This window comes from Ursus arctos, unplaced genomic scaffold (assembly GCF_023065955.2).
Source record: "Ursus arctos isolate Adak ecotype North America unplaced genomic scaffold, UrsArc2.0 scaffold_25, whole genome shotgun sequence".
Lineage (NCBI taxonomy): Eukaryota > Metazoa > Chordata > Mammalia > Carnivora > Ursidae > Ursus > Ursus arctos.
Window position 1 is genome coordinate 40,102,430 of NW_026622930.1, and position 26,811 is coordinate 40,129,240.

The following is a 26,811-nucleotide window of genomic DNA, read 5'->3' on the forward strand; positions in this document are numbered from 1 at the left end:
AGGTAAAATGTCACTAAGGGTGGTATGTCTCCAGACTAGTTTGCCTTTTCAGGCTTGGCCAGTGTGTGTCAGGCTCACCTCCTCCAGTCTGTGTGGTAGAAGTGATCTGCATAGCTAACAATACTGAAGGGGTAGTTGAGGTGGTTCTGAATGACGCGCCGTCCAGTCCCATCAGGTAGTGTACACTCCAGTTTTTTGGTTCCTTTTAAAACATCAGAAAGGGAAAATGAGATCCTTTCATACCATGAGAAAAGAAAACAACTTTGCCAAAAATAATTGTGGCAGGTAGAGGCCTTCTGAAAGGAAGCAAAGAATAGGAAATAAGACATTTTATTCCCAATGCAGTGATACAAATTAGAAACTATAATAGCATTCTAGTTTTTAGAATTTAGACCCTTGATCCTTTCTTGGAAGAAAGGATTGCATTTCTTCTCCCGAAGTAGGACATTAGAGATAAACTTTTCTAATTAATTTCAAGTGTCACCTCATAAATTGTTGTAAACATAACATCTAGATAAATACTGGCCCTTCATAAGCAATGTATAATGCCTTTTAACTAAAATCCTTAAATATTTTTTAAAGACCTGTTATTTCCTAGATAGGAATTAAAAGTAATTAAAATGGTAACATGGCTTATATTTTTCAGTGTAAAAGAAGCAGTCTTCAACATTTTGCAATACCTAAACAAGTTTCTTACGGAACCTGGCTTTAAATTTCAAATAGTTTTTTAAAATGTAACTTTAAAAAAAAAGTAACTGTTGTTTTAGACCACCCGGGTTAAATACTGACTCATTTGCATTATAGTCCTTTTCATTAGATTATAAAATCTTCAAGAATGGACCTTTTCGTATTCTTTAGTATGGAAATAGACATAGAGCCTCTTTTCTAATTATTCTAATAAAAAGAAATCACACTACAGAAAGAGAGAACTTGGGTATTAGCAACCCTAACTGCCACATCACTTTCCAAAGAATGTCCTAATAGCCTACTGACTGGTAAAGCAACAGATTTTTAAAAATCTTCTAATAAATACTGGCAAAAACAAAAAAACAAACACCTCTTGTTCACTGATCTAAGTTTGTCAGTTTCAACAGTGGGTTTATTTCTTTTTACTTTAAAAAGTATACCAAGTGCTTGTGTGGGGGAAGGGCAAGCATTACAAAAATGAGTTGGACATAAGACTAGCCCTCAAATTATCACCTGATTCACAGACCCCTCCGCCCCCAAAACCCCAGGAAGGATTATAAGTATCAATACAAAGTGTTAACAGTTTATACACCAACTAAAGGAGTAGGTTTTGTGCTGTACTGTTAAAAATTTAAGCCAAAAGCTCTACATGATGAGATCTGGTTTTGTTGTAAAATCCGTGGTAGAGTGCGGGCCCTCATGGTAACGAAGCGTGGCGTGTTCGCTGCCCTCAGTAATACCTGCGTCTGCCCAGCAGAGCAGTTTGGAGAAGGGGTCAAAGGTTAAACCATTAGGTAGTCCAATATCTTTATTCACCAGAATTCTTCTATTTTCTCCTTCTAAAGAAGACGTTTCGATTTTAGGAGCTTCTCGATTCCAGTCCGTCCAGTACAAGTTGCTGTGGGATAAATTAAATATAGTGAAAATGCAGTCCAAGAAATGTGTTTCTGAGTTTTGGTTACTTTCACCATTTAATGAAGATAAACCTAGGATTTCAACGCTAGGATTTTCTAATGCATTGCTGAAGGAGACCGGCCTCATTCCAGGTTAAGTGTTAGGCAGCCTGGTCTGATTATCTGATCCGCATCACCCCCAGTCCCTCTCACATAGTCTCTGAGGTCTGTGTAGTGTACCACAGTCTTAATAATTAGTTTACCGTCTTCCTCCTAGCATGTGAGCTCCATGAAGGGATAGACCTTGTCTGCCTAGCACAGTGTCTACACCTAGTAGGTCCTATACAAATACTGTCAAATTCATGTGTTGGAGCTTTTACACTCTTGTTCTGACCCTCCCCACCCGGCATTTGAAATCCAAGGGCTTCAAATTAGGATCGACAGGTAACAGGAGAATCGGGAAGCCCAGCTGACCCTCGGATTGGATCCACAGCAATGGCTCGAGGATTCACCAGGTCCGTGTGGAAGAGGGCTTTGCGCTCAGAGCCGTCCAGCCTGGCCCTCTCTATCTTGTCCAGGCCACTGTCCGTCCAGTACATTGTTCTACGGAAGTGGTCGATGGCAAGTCCTTCGGGGCTTATCAGACCTGGAAATAGAACAACGGCAGGACTGGAGCATTTGCAGGTATGAAAACCTGAAGCAGAGAGATCTACTAGGTTTGAAAAGTTTAAAAAACAAAGTCCTGAGAGGCTCTCAGTTGCAAGAACCCGTTTAACAGAGGAACTTGTTCTGCCACCTCTAGTTCTCTAACACACCCTCCGGCCTGATGGCACCAGGCATGTGCACGGTGCGGGGGCCGGGCAGTGGCCGCGGTGGCCGCGCCCTGTGGGGAGCCCTGTTCCTCAGGAGGCTCACCGCAGGAATCACCTTCTCGTTTCTTACATTTGAATGTGTGTGTACAGAGAGGCCGGCACAGCACCACTCAGTGAAGTGACCTGTGTGGCACTGAACCTCCCCTTTTGCACTTAGTAGAGTCAAGCGAACTACCAAGTGTCTTCTGGATGAAGTCGCTGACCTGAGTTGACGATTGTCTCAGGCTCTGCTCCTGGTTCCAGACTGGCACGGCTGATTGTCCGTCCAGCTACGTCTGTCCAGTACACCATCCTCTCGCGGCAGTCATAGTCAATTCCCACAACTATGGAGCCCTTTGTGGACCAAAACATGAAATTGGAAGAATTAGGACTCCTTGCATTTCCCTGGAGCTCGCGCTCAGCTGCCTCACGCACGGCTGTAGTGAACAGCCCGTAATGTAGTCTTGCAGGCAACCAAGCAGCATGGTTACACAAGTGGGCTGGGAGGCTGACTTCTGGGGTCCCAGTCAGGCTTGGCCACCGACTAGCTGTGCCACTTAACCTCTCTATGCCTGGGTTTGTGAAGATAACAGTACCTACTTTATAGTGCTGCTCTAAAAATTAACACCATAAATTCTCGTACAGCGTCCCAGTCATGAGTCTGCAGCAAGGGCTTAATAAGAGCTATTGCTGCCGGCAGTAATAAAATGAGCTCATGAAAAAAATCAGCCCCTTTAGGGATTAAAGGACAAACGTCAGTCTCAGCAAAGTAAGTTCTTAATATTTTACTGGGCAAAAAAAATCTGTTACTGCTTCCAAATGGTATCAGCACCTTTGAAACAGCCTTTCTAAAAGTCACCAACATATAATAACAAAATCTACTCCCCCATTTCCCTGTGACTATAATCTTTCCCGAGGTGTTACCCCTATTTCTCCTCCTCACTACGAAGCAAACTTTTTGGTTGTACGTTTATGTAAAAGAAAGACTCCAGTTGGATGGGTAAAGGAACTGGAGACTGATGGTCACCAAACCTCTGGCTCAGGAGGTCTTCCGTTCTTCATTGCTAAGTAAATAAGTTGGGTTTTTTTGTTTTTTAAATGCTGAGCCTGTGATACTTCTTTGCAAAACTCCACACAGTACTTGCTTCATTCAATTTCCAACTCTGACTCCTGGTCTGAGAAACTGAACAGATGTGCAAAGCCAACATCTAAGGGCCATCTGGCTGTCCCTGAGGTCACACCAGTTCCTGGCTTGCCTAATAACAAAGCCTCCTGGGGCTGCCTTGACATGCCTCTGGGAGAGGAGTCAATATAAAAAACACTAAACAAAGCAGGATTTGGCTCCTCTGAAAAAGTGGTCAGTATATATGGAAGGATCTGAAGGTCAAGTGTAGTTTCACTTCAAAAGTGAAAGTCCTCTGTCTCAGGCAGGAGGGCATGTCCATGTGGGTTTCCATTGGCCTAGAAAATCATGGGAGCTATCATGTATTGACTTCAAATCTCTTCGAAGAATAAATCATTGTAAGTAAATTTCCCCAAGATGTGCTTACAGCCCATGTTCCATTCTGTTTCTGTCCCACTTGCCCCCCCCCCCCCCCCCCCGCCCTAGGAGAGGCAAGTTCAGACACGCAGCAGAGCCTACAGACTTGGCTGGATAGTTAGATTGAGGTGTTGACAATTTCTTAGTTTCTGCATCTTTTTAGAGAACCTTACACAACAGCATGCAAGTGTTTGCCAACACAACTGCAAAACCTAAAACCTAAAAAGAAAAAACACCTCTTCCTCCGAACACTGGCTGCTTCTCCACTTCTGGAATCTGGTAAGGAGTTGGTTTGTTAACAGAAGTAAAGGCAAACATGGACATTATACTGTTCCTTGTCCTAGCTGAGCAAGTACGTGCTGCCTGAGGTTTAGAAATGGGACCAGATGGCTTTCCTTTATAAGTGGCAGTGCCTTGCTGGTGAACTCCCTTCCCTTTTCTCCATTTTAGAGAAGAAATCCCTCCTCCAAAATGGAACGCCTTGACCGTGGGGACACTGCTGGCGCAGGACCAGCAGGGATCTAGGGAAAGCTTGTCCGCTCCTTTCCCAGCACCCCTCCACCCAGATCCTCTGTGAAGGAGTTAGAGAAGAGCCTGGTCCTCAGAACCAGAACAGGGACGGCCGGGGGCTGCAACAACGAGGCAGTCATTCATTCATTTCCACTTGGGGTTCTCAACTAACCACAGAAACCACACCCTTTCGCTGGTCCTCCCGGGGCCTCTGGACAGGTCTGGCACGGAGAGGACCCTGGGGTCTTGGGTTAAGGTTCTGTCCATTTTGCCGTGGATCCCATACTGCCTCAACATCCTCACAAAGCTGAAACTCCCTTTCCACGTATCTGAAACCCCATGAAGCACTGGAGAAAGCCTGGGTCAGTCAGACGTGACTCCGGGCAACAGTGCCCCCACTTCCTGCGAGAGCAGCGTCGTCTGACTCCTGCCGTCAGACTACAGCCCAGACACCCTCCAGGACGTCCCTCTGCCTCCCGCCCTTGCCCAGATCCGAAAGCCCTGTGCAGTCCCCCCCCCCGCAGGAGAAGTCCACTTTACATGTAGTGACAGCAGGGTCTTGGCCATGTCCTTCTGAAGCCTGGTACCGTTGAGAGGCAAGTGGCCGATCTGCTGGCCCTGGGCATAGAGCAGGAAGGTGCCCACAGATGGAGGGGTCACGTCAGGCCGGGGCACGGGCCGGACTGTGGGCGGAGCAACTGTGGGGATACCTGCCGTGGGAAAGAGCGGGAGGGGATGAAGGACAGAGAGGAAGGGAAACGAGGGTAGGTGGAGAGAGGGGAAGAAGTTACTTTCCACATAGCTGAACCTCCAAAAACATCAAAAGGTTTTTAGCCTAGACAGATGTGTTCCAGATGTTCCTTAAAAGAAATTCTAATTTCTAGGGGTTTTTTTTCCCCCAAGGATTATGTAAAACACTGCCAATTACTAGGGAGGAAGAAAACAAAACATTTCCCTCAGAACAAAGCAAAGGTTTTTTTCTTTTTACGGGAAAGAAACTAGCCAGTATCGTGTCCGCTTTTCTTTGGGCCCCCAGGGCGACACGTGTCTCCTTTCACCCTGGGCTGGGGAGGAGGGGTAACTGCATGTTGAATGGAGTTCCAGATGTTCTAATTACAGAAACTGCTAATGACAAAACCAAACATGAAATCCAAATTGGGATCTCGGGTAGACCAGAGTATAAACCAACATGGTGTATTAGTGACCACTTTCACCGGACCTGGTGACCCCCATTTCCCCACCTTCACCCACAGCTGGTAGTTGGCCTCCAGCAAGCCCTCTGAGCAGCTGAGGTGATGGTCCCTGGGTGCTTACATGCAGGGGTGGTGCCTGGCTGCGAGCGGGTGCCCTGCACTTCTCTGCCGTCTTTGTCCACGCACCAGCAGAAGTCACTCTTCCCGTGGCACTGCAGGGGGATGAAGTGGCCCAGGTCATCACACTGGGGCACGTACTGGTCGTCCCTGGGCGTGCCACCGTAGTGCTCCAGCAGGTTTTCCCTCCAGCGCTCACAGACAGTCCGGGGCCTCTGGGTGGGCTCTGAGCAGATGGGGACAAAAAAGCCTTTGATGGTGAGCCAAGGACAGAATACAGCATGTAGCTGAAGATCCCCACACCTGGCCTCCCTCCTAGTGTCCACCAGCAGGGCCCCGGCCAAGCCCCTGGACACCGGACCGCAGCGGTCAGGCGCTCTAAGAAGCTCTCCACAGGGATCCGGAGGGGCCAAGAGGATTTGTCATCAAGGTCCAGCCACTTGAGTAGAGAGCAAGAGGAGGTAAAATCAGGGGTGCAGGGCACTCTGAGGCCGGGAGAGGCCCACGGGGACCACTCTGCCTGGGTCCAGGGCCTCTGCTAACAGAATGCCTGGTGGGGACCCTCCTCAGGGACTCAGTGACCTACATGATATTTAAAGGTATCATTTATTCATTCCCACTTGGTTCGGGCTCCAGAACCTACAGCGGAGTGGGCAATCGTGAGACTGGCCATGTATCTTAGAAACTGTCCCTGCGTGCTCTACCTATGTGGCCCTCGTGTCTGCTCACTGGAAAACTATGGAGTAAGACTTGCGGTCATTAGTATGTGCGAGCACAGCAGGCGTGGTGGCCAACAACTCCGTACTGTTAGACACTCCAGTTCCTGGAAGCCCCTTGGCTCAGAGCTGAACCTTTTTCCCGGGTCTGCTCCGGCTTCCCGCCATGTAGCTCTGCCCCCTCCCATCTCCAGCATCCTGCCCTCCCTGCTCCCCCTCCCAGCTCGCCACCACCGGGCTTAGCCACCTGTGAGCTCCTGCAGACCAGTTTCTCTAGCTCTTTCGTCCCAGCCTTGCTCCCACAGGGCTGTCACTCTGTCACAAACATGGCGGTTCTCCGTCTGCAGGGATTCGGCTGTAGGGTGTTTAAATAACTCAGCCACCCAGCTAGCATAGGCTTATCTAAAGGAACTCAAATAGAAGGTGTTTTTTTTTTTTAAAGATTTCATTTATTTATGTGACAGAGAGACAGCCAGCGAGAGAGGGAACACAGCAGGGGGAGTGGGAGAGGGAGAAGCAGGCTCATAGCGGAGGAGCCTGATGTGGGGCTCGATCCCGGAACGCCAGGATCACGCCCTGAGCTGAAGGCAGATGCTTAACGACTGCGCCACCCAGGCGCACCTGAAGGTGCTTTTTTTTAATTTGTGCAACTGAAAGCCTGGGGTCTGTAGAACCATACAGCCAAGTACCTTCTCGATACCCCCAACTGGATGTATAACATCCGTCTCAGAACAAAATGGGGCCCTTGCTTTCTACCGTCAAAGCTGCTCTCCCCTAGACTTTCCCTATCAGTAAACAGCACCTCCACTTTCCATTGTTCAAGCCCGATCGACTCGACTCCTTTCTCTCTCTCGCTCTCCATATCCGACAGGTCATAAGATGTCAGCTGTCCCTTCAAAATACATTCAGAAAATCCTCACTTATCACCACATCCACCCCTATCACCCTGGTCCAAGCCCCATGGTCTCCTGCTAGGATTATTACCAAAGCTTTCTTACTCATTCGTGGCTTCCCCCCTCCTTCCTGCCCCCCAGTGTAAACTACCAGCAGCCAGGAAGGGAGTCCCTTTAAAACACAGTCATTTCATGGCACTCCTTTGGTCAAACTTCCAATGGCTTCAAAGAACAAAGTTGGAAACATTACACTTTGGTCGCACGTCTAGGAAAGCGGGAGGGTGGTAAATAAAATCCTTAGAACTCCGACCCAACTAGCTCAACACAAGACTCACCAGGTTTGGGGGAAGTGGACACTCTTCAGGTCCTCTCTATAGCTTATGACCCTTGGGAAGCCACGCCCTCTTTAAGACCTCATGGAGAAGGAGGGTCTCTGACTTCCTCCCCCAGATGTGTCTCAGAGACCCAAGATGGGGAAATGTCACTTCCTCAAACACTAGCCATCCATCTCAGGGTGGGATTCCCTGCAGAAGTTTCCAACACTGCCCCAGGCCCACACTGCAAACTCAGAGGGTACGTTCTTGGTTCGGGGACCACCCAACAAGGCAAAGTTCTTTGTCTGGAATGCGGACACACAGCACAGCCAGCTTCTGGGAAATGGGCACCTCACATCACTGATACGTGTGCCTCCCTCTCGTTCCTTACTATTTGAAGCTCCTGCTTAATTCAACCACAGATTTCTTTCTTTTCTGTTTTTGGTTGGCAGGGCTTTAAATATTTTGAAATCTTGGACGCAGTGTTTTCCTTCCCTTCAAGCCAACCCCATTAATGCAGAGGAGCCTAGTCAGAAGTGGCAGCCGAGGCCAAACCCAGCACCAGGAGAGAAGTCTGGGCCATGCAGAAAGAGTGCCTGAGAGAACGTGTCCCTCCTCTAGTCGTTAACTTCTCACTCTCTTGGCTCCCTTCTGAATCACTGTCCTTAACACAGGCTTGTCTTAGTAAGTGTAACAGAACTCTGAACCGTTCCCTAAGGCGTGTCCCAACCATCTGATTTCTTTAAATCCCAGATGGAGTTAGAACCGAGACTTTTTAAAGAGTAGGCAGGAGTGAAACAGGATTTTTCTGGGTGGTTGTGTTTTTTTTGGACCTGCAACATCTTTTCCTAAAAATAGGGACAGAGAGGAACTAGGAGTGTCACTGTGGAAACAAGGTCATACATCAGAATCAAGCATTACCGATTTTTATCTATACGAATCTTAGAAGCACCGATGTGCTGGCCGTAACGATATTATTGAAAGGATCAAAGCCAGTGGTAATTCTCCGGCTCTTCTTACTCTTACACGTGAAAAACTGAAATTAGTATTTATCTTTTTCAGTAGTAAAAATGGACCTCTGAATAGCAAGCTCTTGGCTATAGGAATTATTTTGGCTAAAATGGTAGATCAGTCCCATGTTCTTCATAATACAGTTCTTCCCATTCTGAACAATGCAGCAAGGAACCCAAGTCTGCCCCGAACACCTGCACTTGGCGTGAAACGAGCGCACTTGACCCCAGGCCCCGCCCGGACGCGAGGCGCGGGCACCCGCACGGCCGAGTTCACCAGCAGCATCTCCCGCCGCACCGGCTCATGACGGTTCCCGCCCCTCTTCTGAGTGGCCGGGTGGCGGGGGCGTAGAGGGCCCCCATCAACGTGCCAGGCCTGGCGGCAGACTGCCGGGTGACTAGCGGACAGCAACTCGCCGGACCCACCCACGTGTCCCCCGGGCCTTCCTGCCGGGCGGTTCAGAAGGCAGAGGGAAGGGAGGGAGGAATATGGGAAGGCAGTCTTCCTTTTGGAAAAAAGGCCGGTCTGGCAAGATCCTCTCGCTCGAAGATCGCCCGACGCGGCCGAGACGGACGCAGGGCAGTGGCCTCGGCCTGACCCACACACTCCAGGCTTGTCCCGGAGCAGCGTGAGGCCGCAGGCCAACGCGCAGCAGGGATCCCACATGTCTGTCGTCCGTCCCCGCCGCACGAATGTGCCCACAGGTGCACAGACCCTCCAGCCCCCTGGCCCCGCCCCGGTCAGCTCCGCTCGGCTCCCCGAGCCCCAGGCCGAGGCTGGCGCGGCTCCCGTCCCTGCCCGGCTCACCTGGCAGCCCGCAGCGCGGCGGCGCGGAGCCGGGGGGCGCGCGCGTGCCGGGGACTTCGCGGCCGTCGGGGTCCACGCACCAGCAGAAGCCGGGGCTGCCGTGACACTGCAGGGGCAGGAAGCCGCCGCGCTCATCGCACTGGGGGACGTGCGGCCGGCTGCCGGGGGAGGCGGCGTGCTGGGCCTGGGCCTGGCGCTGCCGCTCCTCACAGGGGGTCAGCCCTGACGAGGGGTCTTCCGAGGCCGGGGCGAAGGGGGTGCACAAAGGAGCAGTAAGACGCTGCAACCCATCCACTCTTACCGGCTAACTTCAAAAGTCTCCTGTCTGAGGGGTTGTTTTTCCCTCCGTATACTTGGAAGCCAGCATCCCATGGGAAAAAGAGCAAGGCACTGAGATTTTGAACTCCTGGATTCTTTTAGTTCTGCCACTATCTCCCTAATTTCTCCCTACATCTCACAGTTCACCCTGTCCTGAGCTGACCGTCCTGTAAAATGGCCCCTCCCTCAGCCCGTAGGGTCCCCGCTGCCGTCTGGCTAAAATGAAGAACAGCCCGTGGCTTCTGTCCAAACATCCCTAGAGGCTCCGGAGAAAAGAAGTAAAACTTTGTTTAGCCACCAAAGTCCAGAATTTAAGTCTGAGAAGCCCCGGGTCAATGGCAATCACTAGATTGCACCGCGCTGGCCAAGGCCTCCTAGAATAGTCCTGGGGGCTTCCGCCGGCTCAGCAGTGCGCACGGCTCCTGTCCGGGAAGCTGGGTCTCCTTACTTCATATGCATGACACTTAGATCACGAAGGGAGCTGACCACAACCGGTGGGACACTAGGTAGGACAACGGACAGGACATTCCCCCGGCCTCCCAGAATGCTAATAAGCAGTGAGCTCTCAGTAAACGAGGCAGCTAGAGGGAACCAGCCTTGGTCTCCAGTAAGGGTGGACTGAAGGCTGTAGAAAACTCGCATTGAAGGAGCCAGGGTTTTCTGTGCCTCGTCTGGCTCTCCAAACCTTACCAGGTGTGCACTGAAATCCATCGCCACGATAGCCAGGGTGGCACTGGCAGGAGAAGGAGCCGGGGGTATTGTAGCAGGTAGCCGAAGGGTGACATCTGTTTTCCGAGCATTCATCAACATCTGTGGAGGCAGGAACAGGGATGAGGGGGTGGGGAGGGAGGAAGGAACAGCATGACTTCACTGCACACAACCGGGGCTACTGTATACAAGGCCTTAGGACGCGTGAGTCAATGACAAAGGCTCAAGCAACCTTAGAAGACCTTGGGGCATGAGCAGGACTATAATGACAGCTAGAGGCAAGCTTCACATACAAAGTCGAGGGACATGGGTGTTAAGAAAGTACAATGTAGAAATCGAACGTGTGGTCACTTCTAGAAAAAAACATCCTGCAGTGTATTTCTAGAGCATCTTGCACCCACAGTGAATTCCAGGAAGTTCTCACCTTTGAACTGCCTTCGACTGTAAATCATTCGCTTCCTCTCAAATACGTGTAACAGTGGCTTTGCTCTTGCATTGCTGGTGCCCTGGCCCTACAGCATCTGGGTGCAGAGCGCACAGCCCAGCGGCCGGCCCCCGACGGCCTTTCAGCTAAGGCACAAGCACCCTCGGCGTCACGCAATCACAGGCCTCCTACCTACCATGCCCAACTAATCAAAATGTTCTCTACTTCCTACCTTTAGAAGGGATAGAAAAGTATAAGAAAAATTGTGTCACAGAAAAAAGAAAATCTCAATTTGTCAGGCTTATCAGCATCAACAATTCAGCCGCCCCCCTCCACACGATACCAGATTTTCCTATTTCTCAAAACCGCAACATCCCAGAACTTCAAACAAATGCCAGCTTATAGTCCTTTTATTTACTGCAATCAGCATGTGCGGACAGTAGCAAGGCACTCCGCCTTGCCCTCCAGAAACCTCTGAGAGTCCAACTGTTAAAACCAACCGCCGGGGTGCCTGGTGGAGCGTGCGACTCTTGATCTTGGAGCTGTGAGTTCAAGCCCCACATTGGGTGTAGACATTACTTAAAAATAAAAAAGGGGGGCACCTGGGTGGCTCAGTTGGTTACGCGTCTGCCTTTGGCTCAGGTCATGATCCTGGGCTCCCCGCTCAGCAGGGAGTCTGCTTCTCCCTTTACCCTTCACCTCTCTCGTGCACGCTCTCTCTGTGTCTCTCTCTCTCAAACGAGAAATAAAATTTTTTTTTAAATTTAAAAAATTAAAAAATTAAAAAAAAAATACGTAACATAAAACCAGTGACTGAGATAAGCTATCTGCAAAGACAGGAAGTCTTCCAGAGTAAAAGGAGGATAAAGGGTGTAGGTCTGATCAAGGCTCAACTGAAAAGAAAGCAAGCCACTTCCCCAAAGACACCCAAAAAATGATTTAAAAATGTGGGTTGGGGTGATCAGTGTGAAGCCTAGAAGAATGTGAGTCCCAGAAGTGAACTGCACCAATTCGCTACAGCCTGCGACAGAGACACATAGAACCCAGGACGCCGGAGAGTGACAGCCTGGATGTGCCGTGAATCAGCTTGGGGACAGAGGTGGCTCCTCGCCCTGCCTCCCAGGCACCAGATGAAACCCGCTCTAGGGCTCTTGGTACCAGCCGGCTATGACCACACCCTCCCTGAGGCCCCTTCCCATGGCTAAGTGCCTTTAACAGGTACCCGTGAGCTGACGGACATGCTGGACGTGAAACCCAGACGTTCTATTCACAGGAGAGGAATCTCTTACACTGTGATTAAATTAGCAAATTCACACTCTATGTGTCCTCAGTGTTGCAGACGTTTGGTCAGAATAAATGAGCCCCCTTAAGTCCCAAATAATCCTGAATGCTTGACACAACCAAGTTTCATGCCACCCAGACAGGCTCAGATGAGCAGCTGGCCTCGCCGGTGACCTTCCCGTCCACCTACAAAGGCGGGAAAGTACTTATACATTCATCTGTAAAGTCAGAAACAAGCCAGGTTTTCTGGTTAGCTCCTCAGTTAACTGAAAAGAAACCAAACAAAACCAATCACAGCAAAAACCCTACCTCTAATCTAATCGATACGGGTTCTGTGCTGTCCTATTTAATTATCCCCGAGTTTGGCTGTCTCTTCAAAAGGACAACCCCAACACCTAGGTGGGTGAAGCCGGTGGCCACGCAGTCCCCTGGGCCTGCCAAACCAAAGCTGTAAGAATGAACACCCAGCAGGAAAGTCAATGCAGGAAGTTAAAGCTATTCATCATACACATGCTAAAAGCACTTCTCTGCTAACAGGAACCCCAGGCAATAGCAGGAAGCAGGAATTCCTGAGACACAGGGCCTATTTCTAGAACCCAGGGATCAGTTTCTTGAGATTATTTTTTGAACTAAGAGAGAGGGGACGCCCCAGGGCTACCAAGTTAACTCATGTTCTTAAAGCCTATGGCCTAGGACTTCCGATCAGAGTGAAAGAGCAGTCATCCTCTCCACAGATATGAGAGTCGTGGGGGACAGTAATGGTTATAAATGACCAAAAGGGAGAAAGCCCTTGAGGGGTGGAAAGCATCACAAGTGAGGAGCCTAAAGGCTGGAGAGGGTTAAGGCTCCCCGAAGCACAGTCCTCGATGCCTCCTTGGAAGACCTTCCACCATGACAGGAAATAGTCCAGTCAGCCACTCCAGGGCCTGAGCTCAGAGCAGGCTATGGCTCCTCCTCAGAGGGCTAACGCTGAGGACGGCTGGAGGGAACCAGAGCTTTTGAGAAAGGAAGAGGAGCTCTTTCCTATGTCACAGGATGTCAAGTGTCAGGACAGAACGCATGGAAAGACTTTCAGCCCCTTGGCAAGGGAGAAACTCCTTGTTGTACCACTGGGGGAGGGGGCTGCCATTTATGCTTAACAATCAATGTCAAGGGTCTTTAGGGGCTGTTAGGACACTGAGGTCCAGGCACAGTAGAGCTCCTTTGCTGTTCAGATAATGAAACGTGGCTCAATCCCCGTATCGTTCTCCATTCTATTACCTGTCAAGCTAGTCAAGAAACCTATACGGAAAATTTGTTAAAATCCTCCATTTTGAATTCAGACGTCAGTGTTTCAACACTCTTCTCACTGCCCTCATTCTGCCTACACCCAAAACCAGGTGAAGTCCCTTTGAAACAAAACCAATCTATTGTATGGTGACTAACATAATATAATAAAAAAATATTAAAAAAAAAAAACAAACAAACCCAATCACTGGATTACCAGATTCTAGCTCCCCGCTAACCCATCCCACCCCACCTCACCCCCTTTGCTTCCACACCACCCAGTGAAATTTCCAGACCCCAGTAAAGGCTTCGGCCCACAAGTTCTCACTCCCCACCTAGTCAATCAAGCACCCTGCTAGTTGTTCCCCCATGTGGAATGTGGCAACCCTCTCTTTGGGACCCATGAGTGTAAGAAACTCCTTCCTTTCAAGCCTTGCCCTCTTCTCCTCCTGTGAATGCACCGTTACCATACCTCACCTAACCTCTCCATTCGTAGAACAGGAGACCTGAGAGAAATACTCCACGTACCTCTTCTCGTGCCCCTCCCGAGCAGTAAGGGCTGAGTGACATCCCACCTGTTCAACTCACACTTGCTCCTCCCTGGAAAGATCCGGACTCGAGACAATCTGCTTTTGCACCTAGCAAAGTCACCAAGATCGAGCAGGACAAACAGGCCTGAGACACATCAGCTCACACCAACACAAGGTTGAAAAAAACCCTGAAACCGTTGAAATCGGGGTTGATTGAGGGAAGCTGGAAAAGATTTAATTCTACTTGGATAAAAGTAATTCCTGCTAGTGACTCAGACTAGACTGAGAGCCCAAAGCCAAGTCCAGCCTCTCCAGGGAACTCAGTTTTTGACAAACTGGCTAGAGAAAAAACCCACACACCCTTTTACTGCTACTTTAATGGAGTAAAGAAACGTGTGCTTCAAAAAGGCACACTTTCTACAAAATAGAGCCTTTATCTCCAGTTTTCTCTATTTTGCTGTTTTCTCTCTGTGGTCACAGAGACACATGCACACCGTGGCATGTCTTTAAATATGTGCATGCATGCGTGTGCGCGCGCGCGCACACACACACACACACACACACACACACTTCGTGATCAGCCCAGATCGATTTGGGCATGGCGTAGGTCTTTAGGAAAATGTTCATTGTCCACCAGTCCAGTCTGAAAAGCTTGAACTGATTCTGGGAGGCAGCCTCTAGGGAACCCCAAGGTCCCTACCTTCTAGCATTTGCAATCCTGTGCAATCTCCTTCCCTTGAGGAACTTGCATCTAACCAATACACCAAAGCAACATTGAGGGGATGTCACTTTTGTGATTATAAGTTCCATTTTGCTAGCAGACTTTCTGCCACTGGCCTGGAGGAAGTAAGCTACCTTGTTCCAGGTCTATGTGTCAAGAAGCTAGCTGAAGGTTATCTCCAGGCAACAGCTAGCAAGGACCTGAGGCTCTCTGTCCTCAAGGAACTGAATCCTGCCAGTAACCACGCGAGGATCTTTCCCCAGTTAGGCCTTTAGATGAGACCCCAAGCCCACCACACCCCTTGTTGCCGCTTTGTAGGCCCTTTCAGGCAGAGGACCAAGCTAAGCCATTCCCAGGCCCGTGACCTGTAGATGATAAGCGTGTACTGTTTTAAGCTGCTCTATTTGGGGGTAATGTGTTAGCAGCAATAGACAATGACTACACTAGGGAAGCAACGGATGGGTTTGGCAGGTTTTTAAAAGTTTGTGGGTTCCAGAGAAAAAGTAGAGAAGCAGAGATTGAATAGGGACAATTAAAAATGGCAAAAGTCAGCAAGAGGGCAGTAATAACAATGAATGGCATTATTCGAAAGTTCTCAACATGGAAAAGTGGCCAATTTCAACGTCCTAATATAGCCCCAAAGGTCATCAAAGTCTTACAGGACATGTAGAAGTTAAAAGAAAGAAAAGAGAATGATTCTAGAAGGGATTAAGGCAAGAAGCGACTAACTCAATTAACTTTCTGATTATTAACACTCATCACATCTAGGCTCCAATTAATTTCAACTTGTTAGCTTTAAACCACAGACCTAAGGAGTTGAATACCTTAAAAGTACCATCTCTGCTGTCCTAAGCAGCCAGATGTCTAAGTACGAAATTCTGACAAGATTTTGATTCTCCGTGCAGTCTCATGTCTTAGAGCCAGCAGTGTGTTAAATGAAACTGAACGACAGGGGCGCCTGGGTGGCTTAGTCGGTTAAGCACCTGCCTTTCACTCAGGTCATGATCCCAGGGTCCTGGGATTGAGCCCCGTGTCAGGCTCCCTGCTCAGCGGAGAGCCTGCTTTTCCCTCTCCCTCTGCCCCTCCGCCTCCCCCCACTCGTGTTCTCTCTATATATATCTCAAATAAATAAAATCTTTAAAAAAAGAAAGAAAGAAAGAAAGAAAGAAAGAAAGAAAGAAAGAAAGAGGGAGGGAGGGAGGGAGGGAGGGAGGGAGGGAGGGAGGGAGGAAGGAAGGAAGGAAGGAAGGAAGAAAGAAGGAAACTGAATGGCAAGGTTCCACGAGAATGGAAAAAATATCATTCCCGCCGTGAGAAATAACAGAACAATGAGGAGTTAGTGCCCCTCACACCCTGACCCGCACACCTGTGGAGGCGACCCTCTGTCTGTAGAGTCCTGTGACAGATGGAGCTCTTGGGCTGGTCAAGTCAGAGAAGCATCTGGAATTCCAAATCTACCTCAGTCTAACTGGAGAAACACTCGAGCTCTAAAGCAGGGGGTGTTTTTAGGAGGAAAAAAAGCAAAACAAAACAAAACAGGGCTGAACTGAGCCACAGCCTTGGGTCATTCAGTATAAACCATGTTTTTAAGAAAACCCTACAGCCGAGCTTCTGTACAACAGAAGTGGAAACATTAAAGAGCCAGTTCAGACAATACCAAGGGGCCCGTCACATCTGGGAAGGACAGGACGGCTGTGCTGCCCTGACACATTTGTTGTCCGTAACACATGGCTTCTGTCTGCTGGTTCAGGCAGCCTCTCCACCGAGACCGAAGGGAAGAGGGATGGGAGGAGGATGAGAAACAAACATTTGGTGGGGGGGTGGGGGGGTCATGCTATTTAAGCTGCTGTAAAGCTCCCAGGAGTTACACAGCTGTTCTAGCAAACCAGCTCAGGGTGCCCAGGTGTACAGAGGCCTGGCCAATGCAGGCAGCGGTTTGGAGAGGGGGGAGAGCCTGTGCTTCAGGTTCATAATCCCCAAACAGACGCTCCCCCACCATTCTCTCATTCCTAGGGTCTCATTTTACCATAATTTGTGGGTATTACCAACAGCATGAAATTGAGTTTCAATTCCATCACGTCATGTATATTTTGAAAATCTTTAGTGGATTATGTAGATTTGCTAAATAATCTCTGTATTAAAGTACTACTGATCCCGGTTTCACGAACATTTATATCCAGAGAATTATACCGTTTAGTAACAACCTCACGCATCACTGTTATTATTTAACCACGTTAAATTTTAAGTTAGTCCTGCATTTCAGTTTAGTGATTTTATAAAAGACCGTTCAAGCCTTCACCATCTTAAACATCTTTGGATCTTTGGGAGAAAAGTTTTGAGCACTTAGGTATGCGTTACTATTCTCTTACGAAGGTAGAGTTCTTTCTCTCTCTCCCCCTCTCTTCAGGGAGAGAGGAGGGAGGGAAAAACTTAGAGAGAAAGCACTGCATGCATGTTTAGAGATTGCTTAAAATACCACTTCAACCAGTGGGGTAGCAACCAAAAGGCAGGCAGGACTGCAAGTGCTAGAGTGAGCCGTTACCCAGAGAGACTGAAGACCTGAGACTTCCCAACAGGTCAGTGGGTTCTCCCAAAGTTCCTCCAGCTACACCAGCTCCCAGGAACAGGAGTTACAAGCCGGCACTGGCTGCCCAGTGCTCCAGGAACGTCTCCACCAAGGACAACCGTATATGCGCCACAATCTAGTCCCAGGGGAATCACCCTTGGCTCTGCTTTTTGACTCAAAGGACAGCTTTCCTCTTGCTCTTTAGACCATTCCCAGGCTGCGTGAGTCAAGAAAGGGAGAGGTCCTCTTGAGAAAGCTCTGGCTACGTGGGGATGCGGCATCCAAGGCGACTTTCCAGGGTCACTGGGGCTGACGTCCCACAGGTACTCACCGGCACACTGGTGCCCGGTGCCCGTGTAACCAGGCAGGCAGGCGCAGCTGAATGTGCTGCCTCCGTGGTGAATGCACCGGGCCTGGCCGGCAGGAGCGCAGGAGTGGCTGCCGTCCTCACAGGGGTTGGGAGGTGGGGTGATCGCTGAAAAGAGAAGAACGTAAGCACGTCCCAGAGTTCAGGCCTGCGAGTGGGGGAGACTTGATCTTCACAGTGTGATCCACACACCAGTCGCATCAGGACCTCTGAGGGCTCACAAGGCCCTATCCCAGAGCCAGGAAATCAGAATCTGACTTTGAACAAGACGGCTTGCATGCGTGTTCAAGTTTGAGAAGTGCTGCTCTGGGTAGATATGAAGACCAGTCATTAAAACAGTCCTTGATTCAAGTCCCAGAACTACACACACACACACACACACACACACACACACACACAGTCTCTATGCTCGTGGCTACTTTTTCATCCCACTGGATTAAAAGGTGTATTTTCTCTATTATCATCTGGCTCTACCAATGGGATGAATCTGGAATCCTAGTTCTTTTGGGTCTGCTTTTAGGTCCAAAGATTTCTTTTCCTTTCTCTTTACCCTAGAAAGGGTAGATTTATTACAGAGGGAGTGCTATAGCTGGGCACGTGGAAAAAGCATCTTTGAATTATAATCCATTTCATTTAAATTTGAGAAATATTTTACTTCTATCTAGAACTGGTGGCATTAGAGGTTCATGGTCTTGTTACATGATTGGGCCAAATACCAAGACATACGGGAAACCCAATTCGGTGAACACCTTTCAATAACTCAACACCAAAAGTATCTGTTTGGAGGAAAACAACAACACAGGGCTGAACCGATCCACAGCCTTGGGTTATTTCAATGTTAAACTGTTTTCTAAAACCACATGGCAGAACTTCTGTAGGTCGGAGTGGAAACATTAAGGAATCAAAGAGCAAGGGTCAGCGCCATTTTGGCCAAAGAGAGAAACGCCTTAGCACTCACCGACGCAAGTGTGCCGGTCATCTGCAAACTCGTAACCACTCCGGCACTCACACCTGTAGCTTCCAAGCAAGTTGATACACACGGAGTTGGGGCCGCAGCGATGGGAGCCAGCTGCACACTCATTGACATCTAAGAAGAAACAAGGACAGAAAAGCACTGCTTAAATCAAGGGTTCCCCGAGTGGCAGGTCTGAAAACCCAGTATTTTCTCACTGCCATGAAGCTCCAACAGAACAATTAAATTAGTTGGGGGCGTGGGGGGGGGGTCAAAATATAGTATTTCTAAGGATCAGACGTGAATGCATGTTGCAGGATAACCTTCAGATAATCTTTATCTGAAGTCATTCAAGTATAAGCCACAGGGAAAATATTTGAATATTCTGAGAATTCTTTAAACGGTAAAAAATAAAACCCACTCAACATTTACCAGAAAAACACACTAACAATTTTTCTTTTAGAAATGTAAAGCAATTTCTGTGGCTTGTGGGGATGTCACGGGTGAAAGGAACACAAGGTCTGAAACCTAAAGATAACCAGAAAACATGTTTTAGTAAATATAAGGAATACTTAATACAAGGTTAAAATGACCAAACTTGAGAACTCAAAATATATAGGAATTGCCATACATGTCTTCTTTTCTCAGTCCCAGCCCCAAACACCCACCTCCAAACTACCCTCTCAACTCTAACCAGAATGTGCTTTCGTGTAGAAATAAGAGCACTTCGGTTAACAGCTGCTGAACGTGTCTCGTGCATCTGTTAACAAGAGTGGAGGACCCCGTGGATGAACGGAGCGTGTACAACTTACCCACACAACCGCGTCCGTCTCCCTGGTACCCAGAGGCACACTCGCAGGTGTAGTCTACCCCTGCCCCTGGATGGCACTGAGCCCTCATGTCACATGTGTGGCTCCCGTCGTAGCAAGGATTCACGCCGATGGGGTCTGAATCCCCTGCATGAGTCAAGAGGAAATAAAGCACACAATCCCAGTCTGGTTGTTAGGAAGAGAACGGCATGGACTGGAGATCAAGGACTCCTCGGAACGGACCGCGTACTCAGCTGTTTGGGGGGCCCACCTGGCCACCTGGCCTAGACTATCTAACTTGCAGTTTTAAATTCCAGAATGACTTCCTCTTGCCTACCCCACAGACAACTAACCTTTTCTCGCTTACAGTAGGCTTGTGTCCAGGGAATACAAACATCCCAATATATGGCATAATTTTATTTTCAAGTGCTCTCACTCGATCCCCTTGTGTGATTTTCAGGATGACTCTGTGAGGTGGGCTGTCATCCCCATGACTGGTCATTTTCGCAGATAAGTGAGAGACACTGGAAGACTTGCCCCAGCTCACAAAGCCAGGAAACGGTACAGCAAGAACTCACACCCCAAATTTCTGCCAATAACCTGGGCAGTCTCTCACTGAAGTTCACTATTTCCTAAGTCAAAATTTAATTACTGGGAAAACCTTGCTTTTTTAAGATTTGGAAGACTAAAGAGGAATGATTTTTGCAGAATTTACTTTTTCGGATTAACCTTGCCACCGACCCACCCAACCACTAGGCAGTGATAACTCTTAACATCTGAAATCTTTCCTAAAGGGTTTTGTTTCTAGATAGAGCACAGTAGTAATCCTCATTGCAAACTTATTTGCCAGGCACTGTTCTAAAACCTTTACACATACCATCCCTTTAAATCTTCACGACTGCACTGTGAGGAGGGTACTAATATCTTCATTTTTACGACAGCACAGAGAGGCCAAGTAACCTGGCAAAGGTCACACAGTCAGAAGTGGCTGGAGCAGGAACAAAAAGCCAGGCAGTCGGCGCTTTCCACCACTTTGCTACAGCCACCACCAAAGGAACTTCCTAAAGTTACCCAAGCCAAGGGCGCTGCGATGATGTGGGAAAGGGCCCCAGACACAATGAATCCATTCAGTCCGGGCACTTCCATCCACTCCTCTGACTCCTCAGGTGTAAAACAGCAATAAAGATAATACTTATCCGCTAAAACCGAAGAAGATAAAGAAACCCTGACATAATATATGTGAAAGGCAATTCCCCCCGTGGACAGGCCTCCCCAGTCCCAAGGGACTACGCTCCCTCTTCCTCCTCAGTGGGACCACTGCTCACCCTCACTTGGTTTCAGCTTTGTCTCAGTCCCTAGAATTGATTCTGATCTTACAGCTAAAAGATTTCAGGAGCTTCACCCAAACCTCCCTGGCTTCATGTCAATCCATCCCAGCTACCAATGAGGTTTCATCTAAGTCATAACTTGAGCTTCTGCCTTGATTTCTGCCTGTGCCCGAGTGCCTGGCTTGCCGGCCAGCTCAGCACACCCCAAGTCCTGCATCGCTCTCAACGGCTCTCAGGGCTCCAAGTACCAGCATCTTGGCATCAGTAGACATGGGGGCATTACCACCTCCTTTAACTTCCTAGAACCACTTCCTCCTGGATTCCCTCTCACTTCTCTCTAGCTCATCCACATCTCCTCACCCCCCTTCCCTCAGGCGGGTGGGCCTTGTTCAAGTAACTCCAAGTCCAGACCCACGTGCTTGCTGCTGTCACCTGCCTCAGACTGGACTCCCACCCCCATCCTTCAGGATGTCCAGCCACCTCCCCATAGCTTGCCCCTCTGCCCACGTGGACCCTTCCAGAATTGTGCGTTAGTCTGCTGTGAACTGGGATGCCTTGGCCAAGTCTCCGAAGGGACCCCCGTGGGTTTTGGTAAATTCCTCCCATTACCTTAGAAAAAAACCCACCGTGTGTTCTTACATATTACAGCCTAAAAAGGAAAGCAGGAGGGCCACGGGTTTATCCTTGAACTGCCTCAATGATTCTGGCTGGAGTATGCTACAGAATCTCTGCCAGGAAAACAGGACCAACAAATGTGTCTGGCACTTTCTAAACTTGATGAACGAGTCTGCCGACGTGAACCTAGCTCAGCAGAGCAAGCGGACTCCCCGGACTCCCCCGCGCGTCCCTAGTTCTTCCCTCCTCATCTCCTGCTGGAAAGGACAGAAGCACCATGCTGGGGTTACGGGCTAGTACGGACCAAGCTCCTGAGGCAGTCCCCTGCGTGGGTATAGTTAAGAACAACAGGGTCGTGTCCTCACAGAAGGCCCGACGCAAGACAATTCTTATTTCTCCATTTTAGGAGAAGATTCTGTATTAAATGCCTGGCCTACCCAGCCGAAGGGAGAAGTGAGCTCTGAAATGTTTTAATGTGTAAATACTAATGCTTAACCTTCTTGCTCAGTACTTTCCAGCGTCCAGTTTGCACTGCGGCACATTCTGGCAACGATTAGCAAGTATGCAGAGATGTAAGCACTTAGCACCCTGCTAGGCATGCAAAAAATGCAGTGCAAAAGCTGACCTGGAAACCTGATACCCCGGCCCACCTGAAACTGAGGGGAAAACGTCCCTGATTACAGCACACAGACTGCAAATATCCTTCACTGACAGGACGGGCCACGTAACGCACAGAGCCCAGCGCAAGATGAAAACGTGGACCCCTTGCTCAAAAACGAAAGTCTCAAGAGAACAGCAGCAGAGCATTAAACCAAGTGTAGAGCCCTTCCGAGCACAGGCCCTGTTCAGGGAATTTGGTTTCCAAAAACAGTTTTAAAAATACATTCCTAAAACCACGTGGCTATGCATTCTCTATGGGGTGTTCGCTTTCTCCTGTTACAGCAAGACCGGCGTCCTCCTCAGGACGAGCCCTAGTTCGCCCTCGCCCTCTCCAACAGCCTGACTCTGACCGGAGATCTGGAACCAATTTACTCATTTAATCAAGAGGAGAAGAGCGGTTTTCCTTCAAGGAACAGTCCGTTCCGCTTCCCTGCGTGGCCCTCTGCCCAGTCTCCTCAACTTGCTGGAAGGAGCTCTGAAGTGGGTGCAAGGGGGTCCCGTTCCAGGAACCCAGGAGAGACCACCGACCCCCACCTGAAGCGCAAACACTTGGGGAGGGGCAGGGGCTGTGGCTGGGGGGCGGGGGGGCCCAGGCTCTGCTGGCTCCCTGGGCAGACGCAGACCAGACAGCACGGTCTCCCAGGTCCTGGGAAGCCACGAGCGCCCACATCAGCTGGGATGCCCCTGCTGCGTCCCAGCCATTCCAGCGGGACCGTCATTCCCTCTGGAGGGAGGGAAACACTCAAGATGACAGCGCTCTTGCGGGGGGGGGGGGGGTGCAGGGGGGCGGGGGAAGGATTTGTCATTTGTTTCCTTTCCCCCCGTTTTTCTCCTATTCAGGGAGCATAAGCCATATAGCAGTTTTCTCAGTTTTCTAGAAGGGTGGATGCGACAGAGTGCAGACAAACACACATTCCCTCTTGAAATTCAGCCCAAAGTTTGAGGCCGTCCTGGAGCCAGTGGAGTCCATGTGGGAAAGCAGTGCCGGGCGAGCTGACAGGGCAGGCCCTGGAGCTGGTGCCCGGGATTGGGTCCCAGCTGGCCACTCTGTAGCTGTGACTGGGCAAGTTACTTCCTGTCTATACCACCATCTCTGCAAAATGGGGGTTGATCCCCCTACTGGGCGGGGGCTGTGTGGGACTAAAGGAGTGAGCTCATGAAAGTACTCAGAACAGGGCTAGGCACCAAGTAAACCAGCCTTTGCTACTGTTATGACTGGACTTGCATGGAAGGGAAAGTCACATCAAGTTCTAAAGACAGATCAGCAGCTCGGTACCTGCCAGTTTGCGGGCATTCTTTTTGTTACTCCCATCTGGTTGGTCTCCAGGAAAAACACACCCAGAGACTTAATCTTTTCCCTACATAACGCTAGAATCGGAGCGGGATTCCTTGGCCTGGGAGGCTCCTCCGCTAATCACTGTTTTTATACATCAGACCCCGAACACTCAGCAAAGGGCAGAAGGTGGATTTCTTCCGTTGTTTTTGTTCAAATCTTTTCTTGAGAAATAGGCAACAATTTTTTGCCTTCCTCCAATGTATGTTTCTCTAAAATCAACTGACATTTTCATGCTATTAATTCAACACCTTATAATTCTTGGGCTCCCCATGTCTGCATCCCCAAGCAAGTTTCCTAAAACCAAACCGCCCACCCACCCCGCACCAGCACACTCAGGATTCTCATTTCAAGTCATCTCCGTACCCTTAAAGAGTCCAGCCCTCTGGCCTTAATCTCGGTATCATGTTGCTGCAGTGACCGCTGCCCCTTGAGTGGGAGGTGGTTTCTGGAGCCCTCCTCTCCAAAGTCGAGTCCTAGAATCACCTCTCGGAGGCACCGATTCCGGCCTCAGCAGTATCAATGTGGAGCCACATGTGGCAGACCCTCTCTTTTCTCCTCCTATGCCCCATGCATTCTCGGGGGAAAGCACCAGCTACTGGCTTTCAGAATTAAAACATCCCTTTTGGGCGCCTGGATGGCTCAGTTGGTTAAGTGTCTGCCTTCAGCTCAGGTCATGATCTCAGGGTCCTGGGATCGAGCCCCACGTCGGGCTCCCTGCTCGGCTGGGAGTCTGCTTCTCCCTCTCACTCTCCCTCTATTTTTGCTCTCAGATTAAATAAACAAATAAATAAATGTCCCTTTCATCTGACTATTTCCTCCTGCTAGGGTTCCCGGACTTTGCAGGCTTATCTTCTAACTCACCTAAACATTATCTTTTTAATCAAGATTCTTAAAGACAGTTTTAGGTTTACAGAAAAACTGAGCAGAAAGTAAAGGTTCCACACCCTCCCCTTCCTCCAATTTGTAGTTCACTAGCTTCTTGTGTTAGTGTGGTACGTTTATAACTGATAAACCCACAGGATATATTATTACCTAAAATTTAGGTAATTAGGGCTCACTCTTTGTGTTACAGGGTATAGTGTTATAGTGTGTTATAGGCTTAGTTATTGGTTTTGGTCTATAGGTTTGGGTAAATGTATCATGACATGTATCCCCCATTACAGGAGCATACAGAACAGCTTCACTGCCCTAAAAATCCCGTGCTCTCCCCATTCACCCCACCTCCCTCCCCCTGAACTCCTGGCAACCACGGCTCTTTTTATTCTCTGTAGTTTCACGTTTCCTAGAAAGTTAACCCTTGAACAACGTGCGGGTTAGGGATGCTGACCCCCTACACAGTTGAAAGTCTGCAAAACTTTGACTCCCCAAAAATAGCCTACCGTTGACCAAAAGCATTACCAATAATACATATTTTTTATATTATAGAATGTATTCTTATGATAAAGTAAGCTAAAGAAAATGTTAAGAAAATCATAATACGGGGCGCCTGGGTGGCACAGCGGTTAAGCGTCTGCCTTCGGCTCAGGGTGTGATCCTGGCATTATGGGATCGAGCCCCACATCAGGCTCCTCTGTTATGAGCCTGCTTCTTCCTCTCCCACTCCCCCTGCTTGTGTTCCTTCTCTCGCTGGCTGTCTCTATCTCTGTCGAATAAATAAATAAAATCTTTAAAAAAAAAAAAAAAAAAGAAAATCATAATACATTTTCAGAACCGTACTGAAGAAAACCCACATACAAGTAAACCTGCTCAGTTCAAACCCATGTTGTTCGAGGGTCAGCTGTAGTGGAATCACACGGAGGGAGCTTTTCCAGACCGCCGTCTTGTACGTAGCAATACTATCTCGGGCGCCTCATGTCCGTAAGTCCTTCATAAGCGTAGAACATTTTTATCATGTTTATCAAGCTTCGCAGGTATGGTTAATTCTAACTGAAGTTTGAGAAACACTGCTTTAGGTTTTTTTTTTTCTCCCTATAGCTATTTTTTTCCAGTTAAGACAGAACTCACATACCATATAATTTGTGCATCTAAAGTACACAACTCCATGTGTTTTAGTATAGTTACAGTTACGCGACCATCAGCACAATGACTTTTAGTCCCCCCACAAAAGAAACGTGAACGCTTTGGCTATCCACTCCCTATGCTCCTATTACACCCCAGCCTGAGGCAACCACTAATCTGTCTTCGTGGACTTGCCTCTTCTGGAGATTTCATGGAACAGAATCAAGCAATATGCTGTCCTTTGTGACTAGTTACCGTCACTTAGCACACTCTCAAAATTCATTCTTATCAGTATTTCATTCCTTTTTATGTGTTGATAATATTCTGCTGTATGGATATAGGCCATTCTAAAATTCCATTCATCCACTGATGGACATTTGGGTTGTTTCCACCTTTTGGCTATTTTGAATAATGCTGGCTACGAACATTCATGTACAAATTTTTGTGAGGACATAAACTTTCATTTCTCTCGGTTATACAGCTAGGAGTAGAATTGCTCAAGTGGCACTTTGTGTTTAACTTTCAGAAACTGCTCGGCTGTTTTCCACAGTAGGGTTACCATCTTACACTCCCACCAGCAGTGTATGAGGGTTTCAATTTCTCCACATCTTCACCAGTCCTTGTTGTTTTCTGTTTTTTATTACAGCTGTCCCCATGCATGTAAAGCAGCATTATTATGGCTTTGATTGTGTTTGCAATTTGCTGATGACTAATGATATTGGGCATCTTCTCATGTGCGTGGGGTTCGTGTATCTTCTGACAAATGTTCTATCCAGATTTCTTTTTATTGTGTTGTAAGAGTTCTTCATATATTCTAGATACAAGTCTCTTATTAAATAAAGGGTTTTCAGGGGCTCCTGGGTGGCTCAGTAGGTTAAGCATCTGCCTTCAGCTCAGGTCATGATCTCAGGGGCCTGGGATCAAGCCCCCACCTCAGGCTCCCTGCTCAAGGGGCAGCCTGCTTCTCCCTTGCCCTCTGCAGCTCCCCCTGCTTGTGTTTTCTCTCTCAAATAAAATCTTTAACAAATATATAGGATTTTCAAATATTTTATCCTATTCTGTGGGTTGTATGTTCACTTTGTTGATAATGTCCTCCAAAGCACAAGTTTTTAATTTTGATGACACCCTATTTTTTCCTTTGTTGTTTATGCTTTTAGTATCCTCTCTAAAGAAGTCAGTGCCAAATTCAGAGTCACAAAAATTCACTCCTCTTTTTCTAAAATTTTAACTAAATTACATTAACATCCTTGACCCATTTTTGGTTAATTTTTGTAGATGGTATGAGATAGGGGTCCATCATCATTCTTTAGAATGTGGATATCCAGCTGTTCCAGAAGCATTTGTTAAAAACTTACTCTCTCCCCTCCCAGAGTTGTTTTGGCAACCTTGTCAAAAACCAA

The 26,811-nt window shown here is 48.5% G+C and overlaps 1 protein-coding gene across 4 annotated transcripts in view; it reads right to left on the reverse strand.

The window, feature by feature from the left end:
• Positions 1 to 26,811, reverse strand: part of NID2 (nidogen 2) — a 59,436-nt gene that overhangs the window by 3,460 nt on the left and 29,165 nt on the right. For 2 of the 4 annotated variants that reach the window (XM_026480388.4, XM_026480389.4), the window contains exons 9-19: positions 19,478 to 19,621; positions 18,672 to 18,800; positions 17,678 to 17,821; positions 10,541 to 10,660; positions 9,533 to 9,766; positions 5,796 to 6,017; positions 5,022 to 5,191; positions 2,656 to 2,785; positions 2,055 to 2,226; positions 1,428 to 1,585; positions 79 to 202 (exon numbers count right to left, since the gene is read on the reverse strand). In XM_026480388.4, coding sequence (XP_026336173.2) covers positions 79 to 202; positions 1,428 to 1,585; positions 2,055 to 2,226; positions 2,656 to 2,785; positions 5,022 to 5,191; positions 5,796 to 6,017; positions 9,533 to 9,766; positions 10,541 to 10,660; positions 17,678 to 17,821; positions 18,672 to 18,800; positions 19,478 to 19,621 — 1,747 coding nt within the window. The remainder of the gene's footprint in view (positions 1 to 78; positions 203 to 1,427; positions 1,586 to 2,054; positions 2,227 to 2,655; positions 2,786 to 5,021; positions 5,192 to 5,795; positions 6,018 to 9,532; positions 9,767 to 10,540; positions 10,661 to 17,677; positions 17,822 to 18,671; positions 18,801 to 19,477; positions 19,622 to 26,811) is intronic. The other 2 variants (XM_026480390.4, XM_026480391.4) reach the window with 1 other exon arrangement.